This window comes from Hyla sarda, chromosome 4 (assembly GCF_029499605.1).
Source record: "Hyla sarda isolate aHylSar1 chromosome 4, aHylSar1.hap1, whole genome shotgun sequence".
Classification (NCBI taxonomy): Eukaryota; Metazoa; Chordata; class Amphibia; order Anura; family Hylidae; genus Hyla; species Hyla sarda.
In genome coordinates, this window is record NC_079192.1 from 108,361,284 (window position 1) to 108,376,056 (window position 14,773).

General features: G+C 39.7%; 1 protein-coding gene across 1 annotated transcript in view; it reads right to left on the minus strand.

Moving 5' to 3' along the window:
- The window catches only part of MCTP2 (multiple C2 and transmembrane domain containing 2), a 208,166-nt gene that overhangs the window by 17,500 nt on the left and 175,893 nt on the right, over positions 1-14,773 (minus strand). The window contains exons 18-19 of the mRNA XM_056571863.1: positions 6,711-6,830; positions 6,070-6,111 (exon numbers count right to left, since the gene is read on the minus strand). Of these exons, the coding sequence (XP_056427838.1) occupies positions 6,070-6,111; positions 6,711-6,830 (162 nt within the window). The remainder of the gene's footprint in view (positions 1-6,069; positions 6,112-6,710; positions 6,831-14,773) is intronic.

The following is a 14,773-nucleotide window of genomic DNA, read 5'->3' on the forward strand; positions in this document are numbered from 1 at the left end:
AATCACATAGCCTTTCTTCAGAGCAGCCCATATTTCTAAGGTTGACTGTGGATTTTTCTTTGTAACCTGAACAATTCTTCTGGCAGTTGTGGCTTTCTTGGTCTACATGACCTTGGATTGGTATCATGAGATCCCTAGATTCCCCACTACCTAATGAGTGTTGAATATTACTGACTGGCATTTTCAAGACTTTGGATGCCATTTTATATTCTTTTCCATCAATATAAAGTCCCATCACCTTATGATTCAGGGTTCTTAACAGTTCTTTTCTGCTCACCATGGCTATCTACTCTACTCTGCATCTAAGTGAAAGCCAACAAAATTGACTATACAGTGATCCCTCAACTTACAAAGGCCTCAACATACAATAGTTTCAACATACAATGGTCTTTTCTGGACCATCATAAGTTGAAACCAGACTCAACATACAATGTACAGACAGTCCAGATCTGCGAAACGTGTCAATGGCTGGAAGAACTGACCAATCAGAATGGTCATTCACTGATAAAACCCCTGCATTACTGAAGTGTATGCACTGACTGGTGTCTGATAGCGCCCCCTACAGTACAGGGAGGTATTACATGTTCTGTACTCTTTACCTGTATTACTGAAGTGCATGCACTGACTGGTGTCTGGTAGCGCCTCCTACAATAAAGGGAGGTATTACATGTTCTGTATTCTTTACCTGTACCAGGGTTAGCTTCTCCTTTGGACACCAGATGAGGGCGGCTCCATGTTACTTTTTTAGGACATTGCATGTACTGTACAGGACCCCGAAGAAGCTCCTGTCCTCTACATAGACAAGTGTTTCCCAAGCAGGGTGCCCCAAGCTGTTGCAAAACTACAACTCCCAGTATGCCCGGACAGCCTTCGGCTGTCCGGGCATGCTGGGAGTTGTAGTTTTGCCACAGCTGGAGGCTCCCTGCTTGGGAAACACGGACATAGACAGTGATTTACAGCTCCCAGCTGATCTTTCTTACTTTTATATGTAAGGATTTGCTTTATCTATATTAGTTATCTACTTATTTTTCTTTAATTCTCACTTTTTCCTATTTTTGGATGACATTTTGGTGGCTTTCCATAGAGCTCTGGTCTCAACATACAATGGTTTCAACATACAATGGTCGTCCTGGAACCAATTAATATCGTAACTTGAGGGACCACTGTATATACACAGACACAAGATGCAGTTTAATAAGCTACATGTTGGGAACCTTTAATTGCCATTTTAATCTGTGTGCTACCTTGTGTGTCTGTAACCAGGCTGAATATTCTGGAGTATGTAAACTTTTGATTAGGGTAATTTCTGGTATCATTATGATTTATGAAGGAGCCAAACAACTGTGATAATTAATGGCTTCATATGATCACTATCTTTAAATAAAAATACCTGTCTTGTGCATGTCATATTTTCAAAATCAGTGCCAAAATGTCAATTTCTGCCATGGTATGCAAACTTTTGAGCACAACTGACTATACTGATAATAATCTCAATTAATAAAGCTAGACAATGCAGTACCATTCTTTTAAAATCTTTAGGTTCTCCACTAAAGTAAATGACAAGTATTGCAAGTAGTGTAGGTATAATCTGAAGCAAACAAAAACAGCATTTACACCATGGGGCAATAACTTCAGTACATTATTAATAAAGACATCAGAGAATATAAAAGATTACTGATAAAACAGCACAGGCCACAAATGCTACAAAAAGCAAGTACTACTTTATCTCCCCGCAGCTTTCTCAGTGATCCTGGCAGTCTAGAAGATGGACACCTATTTGCAGCATGTTGATCCAGTCATTACACTTATCAGCCCTATTACTAAGAAACAGATGTTTCTCGCACAGAGCATCAGAATCGTGAGCTTCGGCTTATGCTGTACTTTATAAAAGGTTCACAGACATCTCTATTTCCCGTCTTTGGGAAAACATGCTTTTTGCTTTTTCATGGCTGTTGGCTCCACTGTGTGGCTCACTCATCTGGACTATTTTTATCAATCCATCAATATTGTTGTACATGATGTTTGGTGTCTGACTGAGCACATGCTATTGTAGCCTCCTAGAAGCAGAATACCTCTGGGAACTCTAAGTGATTTTAGACCTTCCAATGCACATCCTTGCATTCTCTTGATCTTAAAGTTGCTGCTAACGTGAACAGTTAAAAAAGAAAGAAAAAAAAAAAAGACGATCTATTAATGTATAGTTGAGTGTATGGTGTATACACTCCACTATACATTTTATTTTCTGGTTGTCCCCATATAAATGAGTTAATGTAAGGGCCTTTAAATGTATTTTAAAATTATCCTGATTTTAGAGGGTTACTGAGTCCTTTTGCAATTGTGCAATTTTTTGGGGCGATATTTTTTTCTGGATTCACCTTACGATAACACAAATTTCTAAATCATTTTGTTTTGTTTCCCTATAAAATAAAAAATATATACGTGCATCACCATGTTCTGACCTCTCTATTTTTTTCATCATATAAAAAATGGTGTGGGGGCTCATTTTCTTGCACTGTGATTTGCATATGATTGCCCAACACTTTACCTTGCGATAATCTTGCATGCATACTGCAGATGCATTCAGATTAAAGTTACTATAGGGTGTATGCTAGACAGGAACTAGGACTTAAGAGACTACTAGTGCAGACAGTGCTAGGTTTTTAACTCCTCACTCTAAGTTTAAAGAAAAAAAGGTTTAATATTTTTCAGTAAGAGATAAACGGATATGATTATTTTGTTTTCTGATCGCTATATGCTCACTATTTACCATTACTCAACTGATGCCAAAAGTGCCAAAAAGTCAAAGTGCTGTCACAAGAACTTGCATGATTGTATGGTGTTCAGAAAGGGCTAGAGATAAACAAAGTTAGATTATCCCCATTTACTGGAGAACAGCAATGTAAACAATGCCCCTAAAGCCAACAACCAAGAATGCCATTGCCAGTCCAATCCATAGTGCTTATACCCTTTTAAAGACTTAATTTAATATGAAAAATGACAAGTTAAATTTATATAATAGTTTATCAATTTTTTTTATAACTGTGTTTAGGTAGAAGGTATGTGTGAAAGTGACATCCACAAGACTCCAGATTTCCCAGAAAAACATTGCCCAAAACATCACACTGCCTCCTACTGCTTGTATTCTTCCCATAGTGCATCCTGGTGCCATCAGAGAAAAGATGCAGACAGACATGGCTGCTCAAATCATGTAAAGAAAATGTAATTTATTGGTCCAGGCTGCCTTCTATTATTACTCCATAGTCCAGTTTTGAGGCTCATGTGTCTATTGTATGCAATTTTGATGATCAAACAGGGTCAGACTTTGGTTTGTGGCTACAAAGAATTGCAAAGTACCTACCTGAACCCGTCAGTGTATGTTCTGACATCTCTCTATCATAGCCAGCCTAGCCATGACCCTGCCACTGCTTTGATTGTTCTTCCATGTAGCCCTTTTGTAGGGTACTAACCATTGTATGCTGAAAACACCTCACAAGACAAATCACTTTGACAAGGGCCAGATTGTTATAGCTAGACAATTGGGTCAGAACTACTCAAAGTCCCTTACATTATTATGCTTGTCCATTTTTCCTGCTTCCAACATAGCAACCTCAGGAACTGGCTGTTCAATTGCTGCCTACTTTATCACATTATTAACAGATGTTCGTGTTACAACATAACTAATATTTATGTCACCTGTCAGTAGATTTAAAGGGGTTGTCTTATGAATACATTCTTTTAATGCTTTGTCTCCAGCGACTAAGTGGAGCGTCTAAGGGGAGCCTGACAACACAGCCTGTTACTTCTTTACCTGTTTAAAGGGGACGGGCTGTGTCACTGGGACTCATCCTGTATTTTGTATTTTGTTATGTGGCCAAAAAACCCTTAGCAAGGAGTAGCCAATGGTTACATGAGGTTGTTGCATAATAAAAAATGTGTATATATATAAAAAAAATAAAGGCAACACAAACAACACAATGTAACTCCAAGTCAATCACACTTCTGTGAAATCACACTGTCCACTCAGGAAGCAACACTGATTGACAATCAATTTCACATGCTGTTGTGCAAATAAAACAGACAACAGGTGCAAATTATAGGCAATTAGCAAGACACCCCCTATAAAGGAGTGGTTCTGCAGGTAGGGACCACAAACCACTTCTCAGTTCCTATGCTTCCTGGCTGATGTTTTGGTCACTTTTGAATGCTGGTGGTGCTTTCACTCTAGTGTTAGAATGAGATGGCATCTATAACCCGCAGAAGTGGCTCAGGTAGTGCAGCTCATCCAGGATGGCACATTAGTGCGAACTGTGGCAAGAAGGTTTACTGTGTCTGTCAGCATAGTGTCCAGAGCATGGAGGCTCTACCAGGAGACAGTCCAGTACATCAGGAGACATGGAGGAGGCCAACAGCCCAGCAGCAGGACCGCTACCTCCACCTTTGTGCAAGGAGGAAAAGGAGGAGCACTGCCAGAGCCCTGCAAAATGACCTCCAGCAGGCCACAAATGTGCATGTGTCCACTCAAGCGGTAAGAAACGGACTCTATGAGGGCCCGATGTCCACAGGTGGAGGTTGTGCTTACAGCAGGATGTTTGCCAGAGAACACCAAGATTGGCAAATTCACCACTCTTCACAGATAAAAGCAGGTTCACACTAAGCACATGTGACAGATGCGACAGAGTCTGGAGACGCCATGGAGAATGTTCAGCTGCCTGCAACATCCTCCAGCATGACCGGTTTGGTGGTGGGCCAGTAATGGTGTGGGGTGGCATTTCTTTGGGGGGCCGCACAGCCCTCCACGTGCTTGCCAGAGGTAGCCTGACTGCCATTAGGTACCGAGACGAGATCCTCAGACCCCTTGTGAGACCATATGCTGGTGTGGTTGGCACTGGGTTCCTCCTAATGCAAGACAATGTTAGACCTCATGCGGCTGTAGTGTGTCAGCTGTTTCTGCAAGAGGAAGGCATTGATGCTATAGACTGGCCCGCCTGTTCCCCAGACCTGAATCTGATTGAGCACATCTGGGACATCATGTCTCGCTCCATCCACCAACACCATGTTGCACCACAGACTGTTCTGGAGTTGGCGGATGCTTTACTCCAGGTCTTGGAGGACATCCTTCAGAAGACTATCCACCACCTCATCAGGAGCATGCCCAGGCGTTGAAGGAAGGTAATACGTGCACGTGGAGGCCACACACACTACTGAGCCTCATTTTGACTTGTTTTAAGTACATTACATCAAAGTTGGATCAGCCTGTAGTGTGGTTTACCACTTTGATTTTGTGTGTGACTCCATATCCAGACCTCCATGGGTTGATAAATTTGATTTCCATTGATAGTTGAATGTGCCAACAAAATCACACAAAAATTATGTAAAGACTAAAGTATTTCATACGATAAGTTCATTCATTCTGATCTAGGATGTGTTATCTTAGTGTTCCCTTTATTTTTTTGAGCAGTGTATATTATATATATATATATATATATATATATATATATATATATATATATATATATATATATATATAGATACACATATACATATATACACACACACACACACACATATATACACACATGTATATATATATATATATACACATATATATATATATATATATATATATAGCATAACTGTTTCTCAATCTGATTTGTATATGTTATAACACTAGAGTGAATTTTATACTTCGGTTTCATGGACAAAGATAAAATGGTAGAAAACCCCAGAATTCCACATAAACAGCTCAGTTTCATTCCCGCTAACATTCCCATGCTACATTACTATAGCAGCGCTAAATGCTAAGCCACCATGTTGCCAAGATTCAGTGTTTGGTCAATGATCACAGCACTTTAAAAAAAAAAAAAAAAAAAAAAAATAAAGAAAATCTATATCTATATCTATATATCTATCTATATATCTATATATCTATATATATATATATCTATATCTATATATCTATATATCTATATATCTATATATATATATAATATATATATTATAATTTTAGATGCAAGACGTGAAATAATTGTGGAAGCAATGGAAGTTTACATTTACGTTTTGGTGACTTACTTTTTCATCGTCCTCATCATCTTCACCAATATCCATCCCTTCCTGCAAAAAAAAGAAAAAGAAAAGAAAACATATGGTCAACAATTCATTTACCAATTTAAGCAAACTATTATACATGCATGAATGGTTCATGCAAATTATATATTGTTACCTAGACATGTGCATAAAGCTGGGAATTTATCATTAGCACAGACTTTTGCACTATGCTGTACTGTTCCCAGTTGTGCAAAATTCATAAGGTTGCACATCACTTTATACATTTGTGTAAATGATAAGAAGCCCCTGGATAGTGCCAACTAGGGAGAATATCTCACACACATTCCTACACCAGATGGTCACAGGTGCACAAAAAAAAAAAAAATCATAGTGATAAATATATATGTATAGCTATTAAGTTTCCATGAAAACAAATGTATACCATGACTATACGAAGTAGTAGTTAAAATAATCTAAAGAAAACCCTAGCCCCTCATTTATACATAAAGGGATTAAAGGTGGGCAATCCTATTACTCCCTAAGATAACTAGACTACTGCCATGGTATAAAAACAATCACAATGTGTCTCCTTAAGGTAAAGCATATGCATTTTCTTACTACAGTTGAAATGAATGTCTAGGAAAAGAACACTCCTCTTTGCTTACCAGGTTGTCCTGAGAGTTCACCTTCCCAGTCGTGATCATAGTGAAGTTGTAAGCGAAGAGAAGGAGAAGTAACAAAGGTATCATGTAAAGCTCCAGATTCCAGAGGGTCAAAACAAATATCTACAATGAAAGAATAAGAATCACTTCAACGAATCCTATAGCATGGGGTATCGATTAGCAATATGGAAGGGATCACGGTGAAGTAGCACATGCAATGGGTCCTGAAGAACATTGTGTCTCAGATGGGATATTAAGAAACATTGCTAACTTCCATACTTTTACAACACAAAAAATAGGGCAAGCATCAATGATCATAATTATTATTATTCATGCCTACATTTCTCTATAATAAGGCATACAAAACTATAATTAAAGGATCCATAATTTTAAACACATTAACTCAATTTTATTTCATCATTAAAGTACAGGTGAGTTTGGTTGATATCTTATAATAACCTATGGTAATAGACTTTGCAATTAGTATTAATATATTTTAAGTTTTGATCAGTGTGGGTCCGAGTTCTGAGATCTCCAGCGATCGCTATAACAAACAGGAAGACATGTTAAAACCAATGAGAAGAGCCAAGTGGTGCCATGCAAAACCGAAGAAGCACAATGCTCATCTAAGCATTATTAACCATTCATTTTAGCAACTGGTGGGGTCATAGCGTCTGGACCCCCCCCCCCCCATTGATTCAAACTTCTGACATGCCACTGCCTTTCAGCAGGTAGCTGGTAGAGATTAGGGAACTTACAGTAAATTCGATTCATCACGAACTTCTCGGCTCGGCAGTTGATTACTTTTCCTGCATAAATTAGTTCAGCTTTCAGGTGCTCCGGTGGGCTGGAAAAGGTGGATACAGTACTAGTAGACTCTTTCCTAGGAATGTATCCACCTTTTCCAGCCCACCGGAGCACCTGAAGGTTGAACTAATTTACGCAGGATAAGTCATCAACTGCCGACCCGAGAAGTTTGTGACAAATCAAATTTACTGTAAGTTCGCTCATCTCTAGTAGCTGGGGGTTTATGAGCAGGGAAGAGTTGCAAATGAGTTGTTTCAGCTCTGTGACCCCTTATTGTCGAGATCCTGATGATACACCATCACTTTATAAAGAAGGGAATACCTCTTTAAACTATTCCATTAACAAGACTTTTGAGAACAGCCTTGGAAAGTAAATCTGAAAACGTGTTTATGTTTGTTCACATAGCTACATCCATTCATCGAGCTCTCATAGCGAGATTTGTTTGTAGAACTTAATGTATGTTGTTTGTTCCCTAAGCGCTGAAAATATGGATACTGCAGTGTAAATAAACAGATCTGTTCATAGAATCCTATATCGGAGATGCTACTAGGAAGAAAACTAGCAACACTAAACCTAGAAATCAATGATAAAAGTCAGTCAAGCGGTCAAAATATTTCTCCTGTTTGTAAAGGCGTAGCATTTTTAGGATGTTCCCAAAACGGTCTTGTAGAAATCCTACAGTGGATGAAAGGGTTACTCTCATGCGGATCTACGCCTCGGGGTTCATCTGAGAGGGCTGGGCTTAATGCCCCAGTTACGTGCCAAACAGCCAGAGAGTACAACTGACATGGGGTGAGTGCAATATATTTTATGTCTGGTACTGTAGGGCGGAGATAGGTTGAAGTAGGGAAAGTGAGGCGCCACTGTAATCCACTTTATAAATCATTTTATGTGCTCAAATAGGCTATACCCAAGTACCAGTAAGGGTTGGACACCGAGAGTCCCAAGATTCAAGGGGTCACTGCATTGGTCATTGGTGCATTTGTTTGCAGTTTAGGTTATCTTCCCAGATAAGATATTCACGGAGTAGCAGTGATCTATTTGTTGTGTTTTTTTTTTTTTTGTATGTTTTACCCTGGTATTTATAACTAAAAGTTATAGTTTATCTGTAATTTCACACTCCTATTTTTCTTGTTTGAATGTATTGGTGGTGGGGATCTGTAATGTCTTAGAGACGGTAATAGTTTTTTTTCTGTAAACATTATTTGGTACTTTATAGTGTAGAGTTGCTGTTGACATATTGGTAGAGTTTCATTCATGTCAGGATATAGTAAAGGGGTATTCTCATTTTAGAAAGTTAGCCCCTATTCACAGGATTGATGAGGTTCAGAAGCCCAGACAGAATGAATGGTGCATTGGCAGTGCATATGCATTTGTACTCCATTCTCAGTGCCTGTGGGTGTCCCAGCAGTCGGAACCCCACTGATTTTGAAGTCATAATACATTACCGCTCCTGTGGACAGGGAATACCTTTCTGAAATAAGAATACCTGTTTAAGAATAGAAATCAAAACTGTATTCCTTATTTTAAGTGGGCTAACAAGAATGATAGACTGCACCTAAAGCACTGGATTTCCTTTTGGCTATTTCTGGCTCTACCTCTGTGTTATTTTGTAGGGACATTGACTTTGCCTGAAAGACCTACTTGTCTTATTACACAAGACTGTTCAACATATTCTGTACAAAAAACTGTTCCAACTCTGCAAGTTGAAAGCAAGGGCAACAGAGAAGATATCCCAAGTGTTTTAGTAATTAAACGAATATGCATAATGAACCATATGCCCAAAGGGCTTGTTCTTCATGAAGGCCAGATTTTTGTTTGAATTTTTAATTTTTATATACAGATGAAAATCCCAGACTATTATAATACTATGCTGCTTAAAGATTTCTCTGCATTTCACAGTTTGAATATGGTTCATTTGTGTACTTCTGACCTATGTTTTATTTATCTGTGAATGGTACGATAAAAACTAAGAAAAGAAAAAAAAGATTTTGGGGATGAGTGGATTGTTCTGGAACGTGAATGCATCCATCCTAGGTCTTCAGATGTATATCCAACACTAACTCCTACAGTACCGTATTTATGTTTCATATCTGGAAAACATGAAGTGGGAAAACAGCATACAGTGTACTAAAGAATATTTATGTATATACCCAAGTGCCTTATGGTTCGCAGCCTGTTGATATACTGGAACAGTACAATTAGCTGGTCATGAATACACGTGTTCCAAGTTATATTAGCGAGCTAGAGTAGTTTACTAAAACTCAAACACGACTATAAAAATGTGGCCAAAAAAAATAAAAAATTATATATCTATATCTATATCACAAAAAAATTATAAAATTATTGAAGGAGTTTTCCTGGCAGAACATTGATAAAATCATTTATATAGCATGAAGTTACAATACAGAGGGAGAGACAATGATGACCTATTCTTAAAGTGTACCTGTCATTAACAAAAACGTTTTATATAATGTACATAATAACATTATATGTATATTTGTAATATACATTGGCTAAAAATTTGTTTATTTTTCTCCTTGCAGCTATTGCATGTGTGCCTCTATAAGGAGTCCAAATACAGGAAGTGAGGGTGGACAAGCAGGGCTCTGTACACTGAGGACAAGCAGGGCTCTGTACACTGAGGACAAGCAGGGCTCTGTACACTGAGGACAAGCAGGGCTCTGTACACTGAGGACAAGCAGGGTTCCGTACACTGAGGACAAGCAGGGTTCTGTTAAGTGAGGCTCTGTGACATGCTATAGGCTCACACATCAGGATGATTGACAAGCCAGGAGCCTGCACAGAGCCCAGCTTGTCCTACCTTTACTTCCTGTATTTGGACTCCTCATAGAGACACACACATGCAATAGCTGCAGGGACAGCATTTTTTTTACCCAAAAATATACAAATGTATATTACAAATATAGATGTAATGTTATTATCTACATTATATAAAAAGTTTGATTTCTCCTCCCAGATACCACTTTAAGGACTGGATGCATGTTTTAAGAATTTTTGGGAAGGTTGTGTCTTGTATTTATTACTGTCCCATGTGAAAAGTTTTTATTCTGGCCACTAGATATGAGCAAAGTTACAGTGATTCGATTCGTCACAAACTTCTCGGCTCGGCTGACTTTAGCCACATAAATTAGTTAAGCTTTCAGGTGCTCCGGTGGGCTGGAGACTCTCTCCTAGGACTATCCACCTTTTCCATCTCACCGGAGCACCTGAAAGCTGAGGTAATTCATGGAGGCTAAAGTCAGCAACCACCAAGCTGAGAAGTCCGTGACATATTGAATCACTGTAACTTTGTTCATCTCTACTGGCCACTAAAGCAAATACAAAAAAAAACAAAAACATTTCTTTTCTGTAGAGCATCTTAGTGTTCTACTCCTTATGGCTATGATTCCACTGAGGTTTTTCATGCAAAAACACAAATAAAAAACAGTGTTTTTTCTGTGCAGCGGCCAGATGTTAGCTGCAAGTCAATAGTGAACTGCAAAATGCCAGATTTTTTTTCAGCTCTTTTTAGCTCCTTGGCTGTTTTTCAAAAACGACCTCTTGCTGAGAATTTGACTTTTTTTTCCGGGAAAATCTTGGCGTTTTCCTCCCATAGAAGTCTATGGGAGTGAAAAAACAGCAAAAAAAACATGCGTTTTTTTTTTTTTTTTTTTACTTTGGCATTTTTGCAGGCGGTTTTTATTCCTTTTTTTGGACTTTTGATACAAAAAAGTGATGGAGATACCTTTTTTTGTAAAATTCTGTAGGGTACCATTAATATAGATACAGTAGGGATGGAAAGAATTGTATTTAAAAAAATGAGTACGTTCTATGTCCGGTCCCTGTCTATAACGCGGGGTCCCGGCGGGACCCCGTGTCATAGCGGGATGGTCCCGGCGCCTATCCACAGCCGGGACCTGCGGCTAACAGCGCGCGGCCGCGATCGTTTGGCCACGAGCTATTAACCCTTCAGATGCGGCGCTCAAAGCTGAGCGCCGCATCGAAAGTGAAAGTAAATGCTTCATCGCAATAAAATCGCGACGCCCCGATCAGCTACCCGGAGAGAAGAAGGTCCCTACCTTCTTCCGTCGGCGTCCCGGCTCCGATTGATAGCTCCATGCCCGAGTTACAGGCTGGAGCAATCAACGGCAAGGCAACAATCTGTGTATGCAATCAGCCATTGCAAGCTCATAGGTGCCTATAGGAGCTATGAGCTCGCAAAAAAAAAAGTGTAAAAAATAAATTAAAAAAAGTTAACCCTTTCAGGTATTCCCTTCTGAATTAAAAGTTTAAATCATCCGGCATTTCCTAGTAACAAAATAAAACAGTGTAAATAAAAATAAACATATGTGGTATCACCGCGTGCGGAATGTCCGAATTATAAAAATATGCAGCTTTTAAAACCGCATGTTCAATGGTGTACACGCAAAAAAATTCCAAAGTCCAAAATAGCGCATTTTTAATCACTTTTTATACCCCAAAAAAGTGAATAAAAAGTGATCAAAAAGTCTGATCAGAACAAAAATGGTACCGCTAAAACTTCAGATTACAGCGCAAAAAATGAGCCCCCATAGTGCCCTGAACACAGAAAAATAAAAGTTATAGGGCTCAGAAAATGACAATTGTAAACGTATACATTTTCCTGCATGTATTTATGATTTTTTTCTGAAGTAATACAAAATCAAACCTATACAAGCGGGGTATCATTTTAATCGTATGGACCTACAGAATAAAGATAAGGTGTCATTTTTACCGAAAAATGTACTGCGTAGAAACGGAAGCCCCCAAAATTTACAAAATGGCATTTTTTGTTCAAGTTTATCGCACAATTATTTTTTTTTTCAGTTTCACCGTAAATTTTTCGGTAAAATGACTAATGTCACTGTAAAGTAGAATTGGTGGCGCAAAAAATAAGCCATAATACAGATTTTTAGGTGCAAAATTGAAAGGAGGAAAAAACGAAAATGCAAAAACGTGAAATCGCTCAGTCCTTAAGGGGTTAAACAGGGGACAATTTATGCGGGCAGGCAGAGAACTAAAAATGTAGCCGGCAATATAAAAATGTAGAAAGGGGCCATTTATTTATAAAAATTATATATTTTTTATAATTTGGTTAAACTTTTTTTTTATTTTTTTTTTTATTAGTAATGCATTTTAATTAGCATGCATTTTTTCCCTCTTTATTTTTTAGGTAGTACTACTACTCCCAGCATGGAACAGACTTCCATGCTGGGAGTGGTAGTGCCTGTACTAATAGACCTATCGCAGCAGGTGTCACTTCTGACACCCGCTGCGATCCTCTGGTATAAGCTATAGAAGCGGGTGGCACGCTGCACTCGTCTGGTCCCCTACTCGGCACTATACTCGGCTGTGATGTGAAGTTCTCTTCACTTCACAGATTCATATTTCCTGCTGAGAGCTGTGATTGGCCAGATGGTGTTGGCCAATCCCCACTCTAAGTGGCATATACAAATCTGTGAAGTAAAGATAACCTCACATCACAGCGGAGTATAGTGCCAGGCAGGGGACCAGACAAGTTCGGAAGCCGCCCGTACCACAGGATCGCAGCGGGTATCAGGAGTGACACCCGCTGTGAACTGACCTTAACCGCAGGTACTGCTACATCCAACATGGAGCACACTCTGCTCCATGCTGGAAGCTGTAGTACCTGCTTTAATAGACTGATCGCAATTTGTGTCAGAAGTTACACCCGGCCATCTGTCTATTAGTACAGATACTACAGCTCCCAACATGGAGCAGAGTGCGCTCCATGTTGGGAGCAGTAGTACCTGCAGTAAGGGACAGATCGCACTCTTGACCCCTGTTGTGATCGTCCTGATGTGCATTTCGGGACTCAGCTGTGCTCAAGGCTACAGAGCCGAGAAAACAGCTGATGCTGAGAGGTAGATATACGTCGTATATCTACTGCCCAGCAAGAACCTACAGTGAGCATGCAATGTGTATACAGTATACACATTGCTGGCTCACTTAACTTCTTGCTAAGCTGTGCGCTATGTGCCAGCTTAGCAAGGAAAGAGTAAACTTACACTACTGGACAGTGTAGGTTAACCCTTTGGGCGGTATACACTACATACAGCTATCTATAGCTAGATGTATATAGTGAATACAGAAGACTAAGTCTGCTAACCTCCCTGCAGTCCTGGCTGGGTCTGTGTAGCTCTGCCCCTGGTGAGGACATCCTTAGGGGGCAGAGCTATAGACGGGAGCCAGGCTAGTAACGGTGTGAGGCTCTGTTCACATTGTCCGTTTTGGATAATGTGAACAGACCCTTCTGGTAGTGTCCTCCCGGACAGGGAGACTCCAGCTGTTGCTAAACTACAACTCCCAACATGCCCAGACAGCCTTTGGCTGGGAGTTGTAATTTTGAAACAATTGGAGGCTTCCTGTTTGGGAAGACATTCCATTATACACGCTCTCCCCAGCGGAGAGCACCAAAAATGTACTAACCAATTTTTTTTATTCTCGTTTCAGATCCATGTTTGCAGAGTATTACGGCAGATGAACTGGATTTTTTTTCTTTTAATAAAATGGCTAACAAAGGCTGTGGGGAAGAGTTTTTTTTTATAAATAAATAAATAAAATAATTTTTCCAATGGGTCATTTTTTTTTTTTTATAGAATTTTCAGGCTTAGTAGTGGAAGCAGTCTTATTGATGGAATCCATTACTAAGCCGGGGCTTAGCGTTTGCTCCTAAAAACATATAGAGCTAACCCCCGATTATTACCCCGGTACCAGTACCACAGCGGTGCCGGGAAGACCTGGTACCAACAGGCCCAGAGTGTTAAAAGTGGCGCTCCAGGGCCTAGGTGGTAACAGTCTGGCGTTATTTAGGCTGGGTAGAGCCAGAAACAACGCTCTTCGTCCACCCTGGTAACGTCAGGCTGTTGTTGTTTGGTTGGTATCTGGCTGTGAATAAAAATACGGGGAACCCTATGCGTTTTTATTTTTTCATAAATAAAAAAGCATAGGGTTCCCCGTATTTTTATTCTCAGCCGGATACCAACTAAGCAGCAACAGCCTGACGTTACCAGAGTGGGAGAGGACCATTATTTCTGGCCCTCCCCAGCCTAAATAACACCAGCCTGTTATCACCTAGGCCTGTTGATTTCGTCTCTTCCCGGCACCCCTGTGGCAGTGGGTATACGGTAATAATTGGGGGTTAGTGCTAGCTGTTTTTGGGGCTAACTCTAAGCCCCAGCTTAGTAATGGATTAAGTCAATAAGACGGCTTCCACT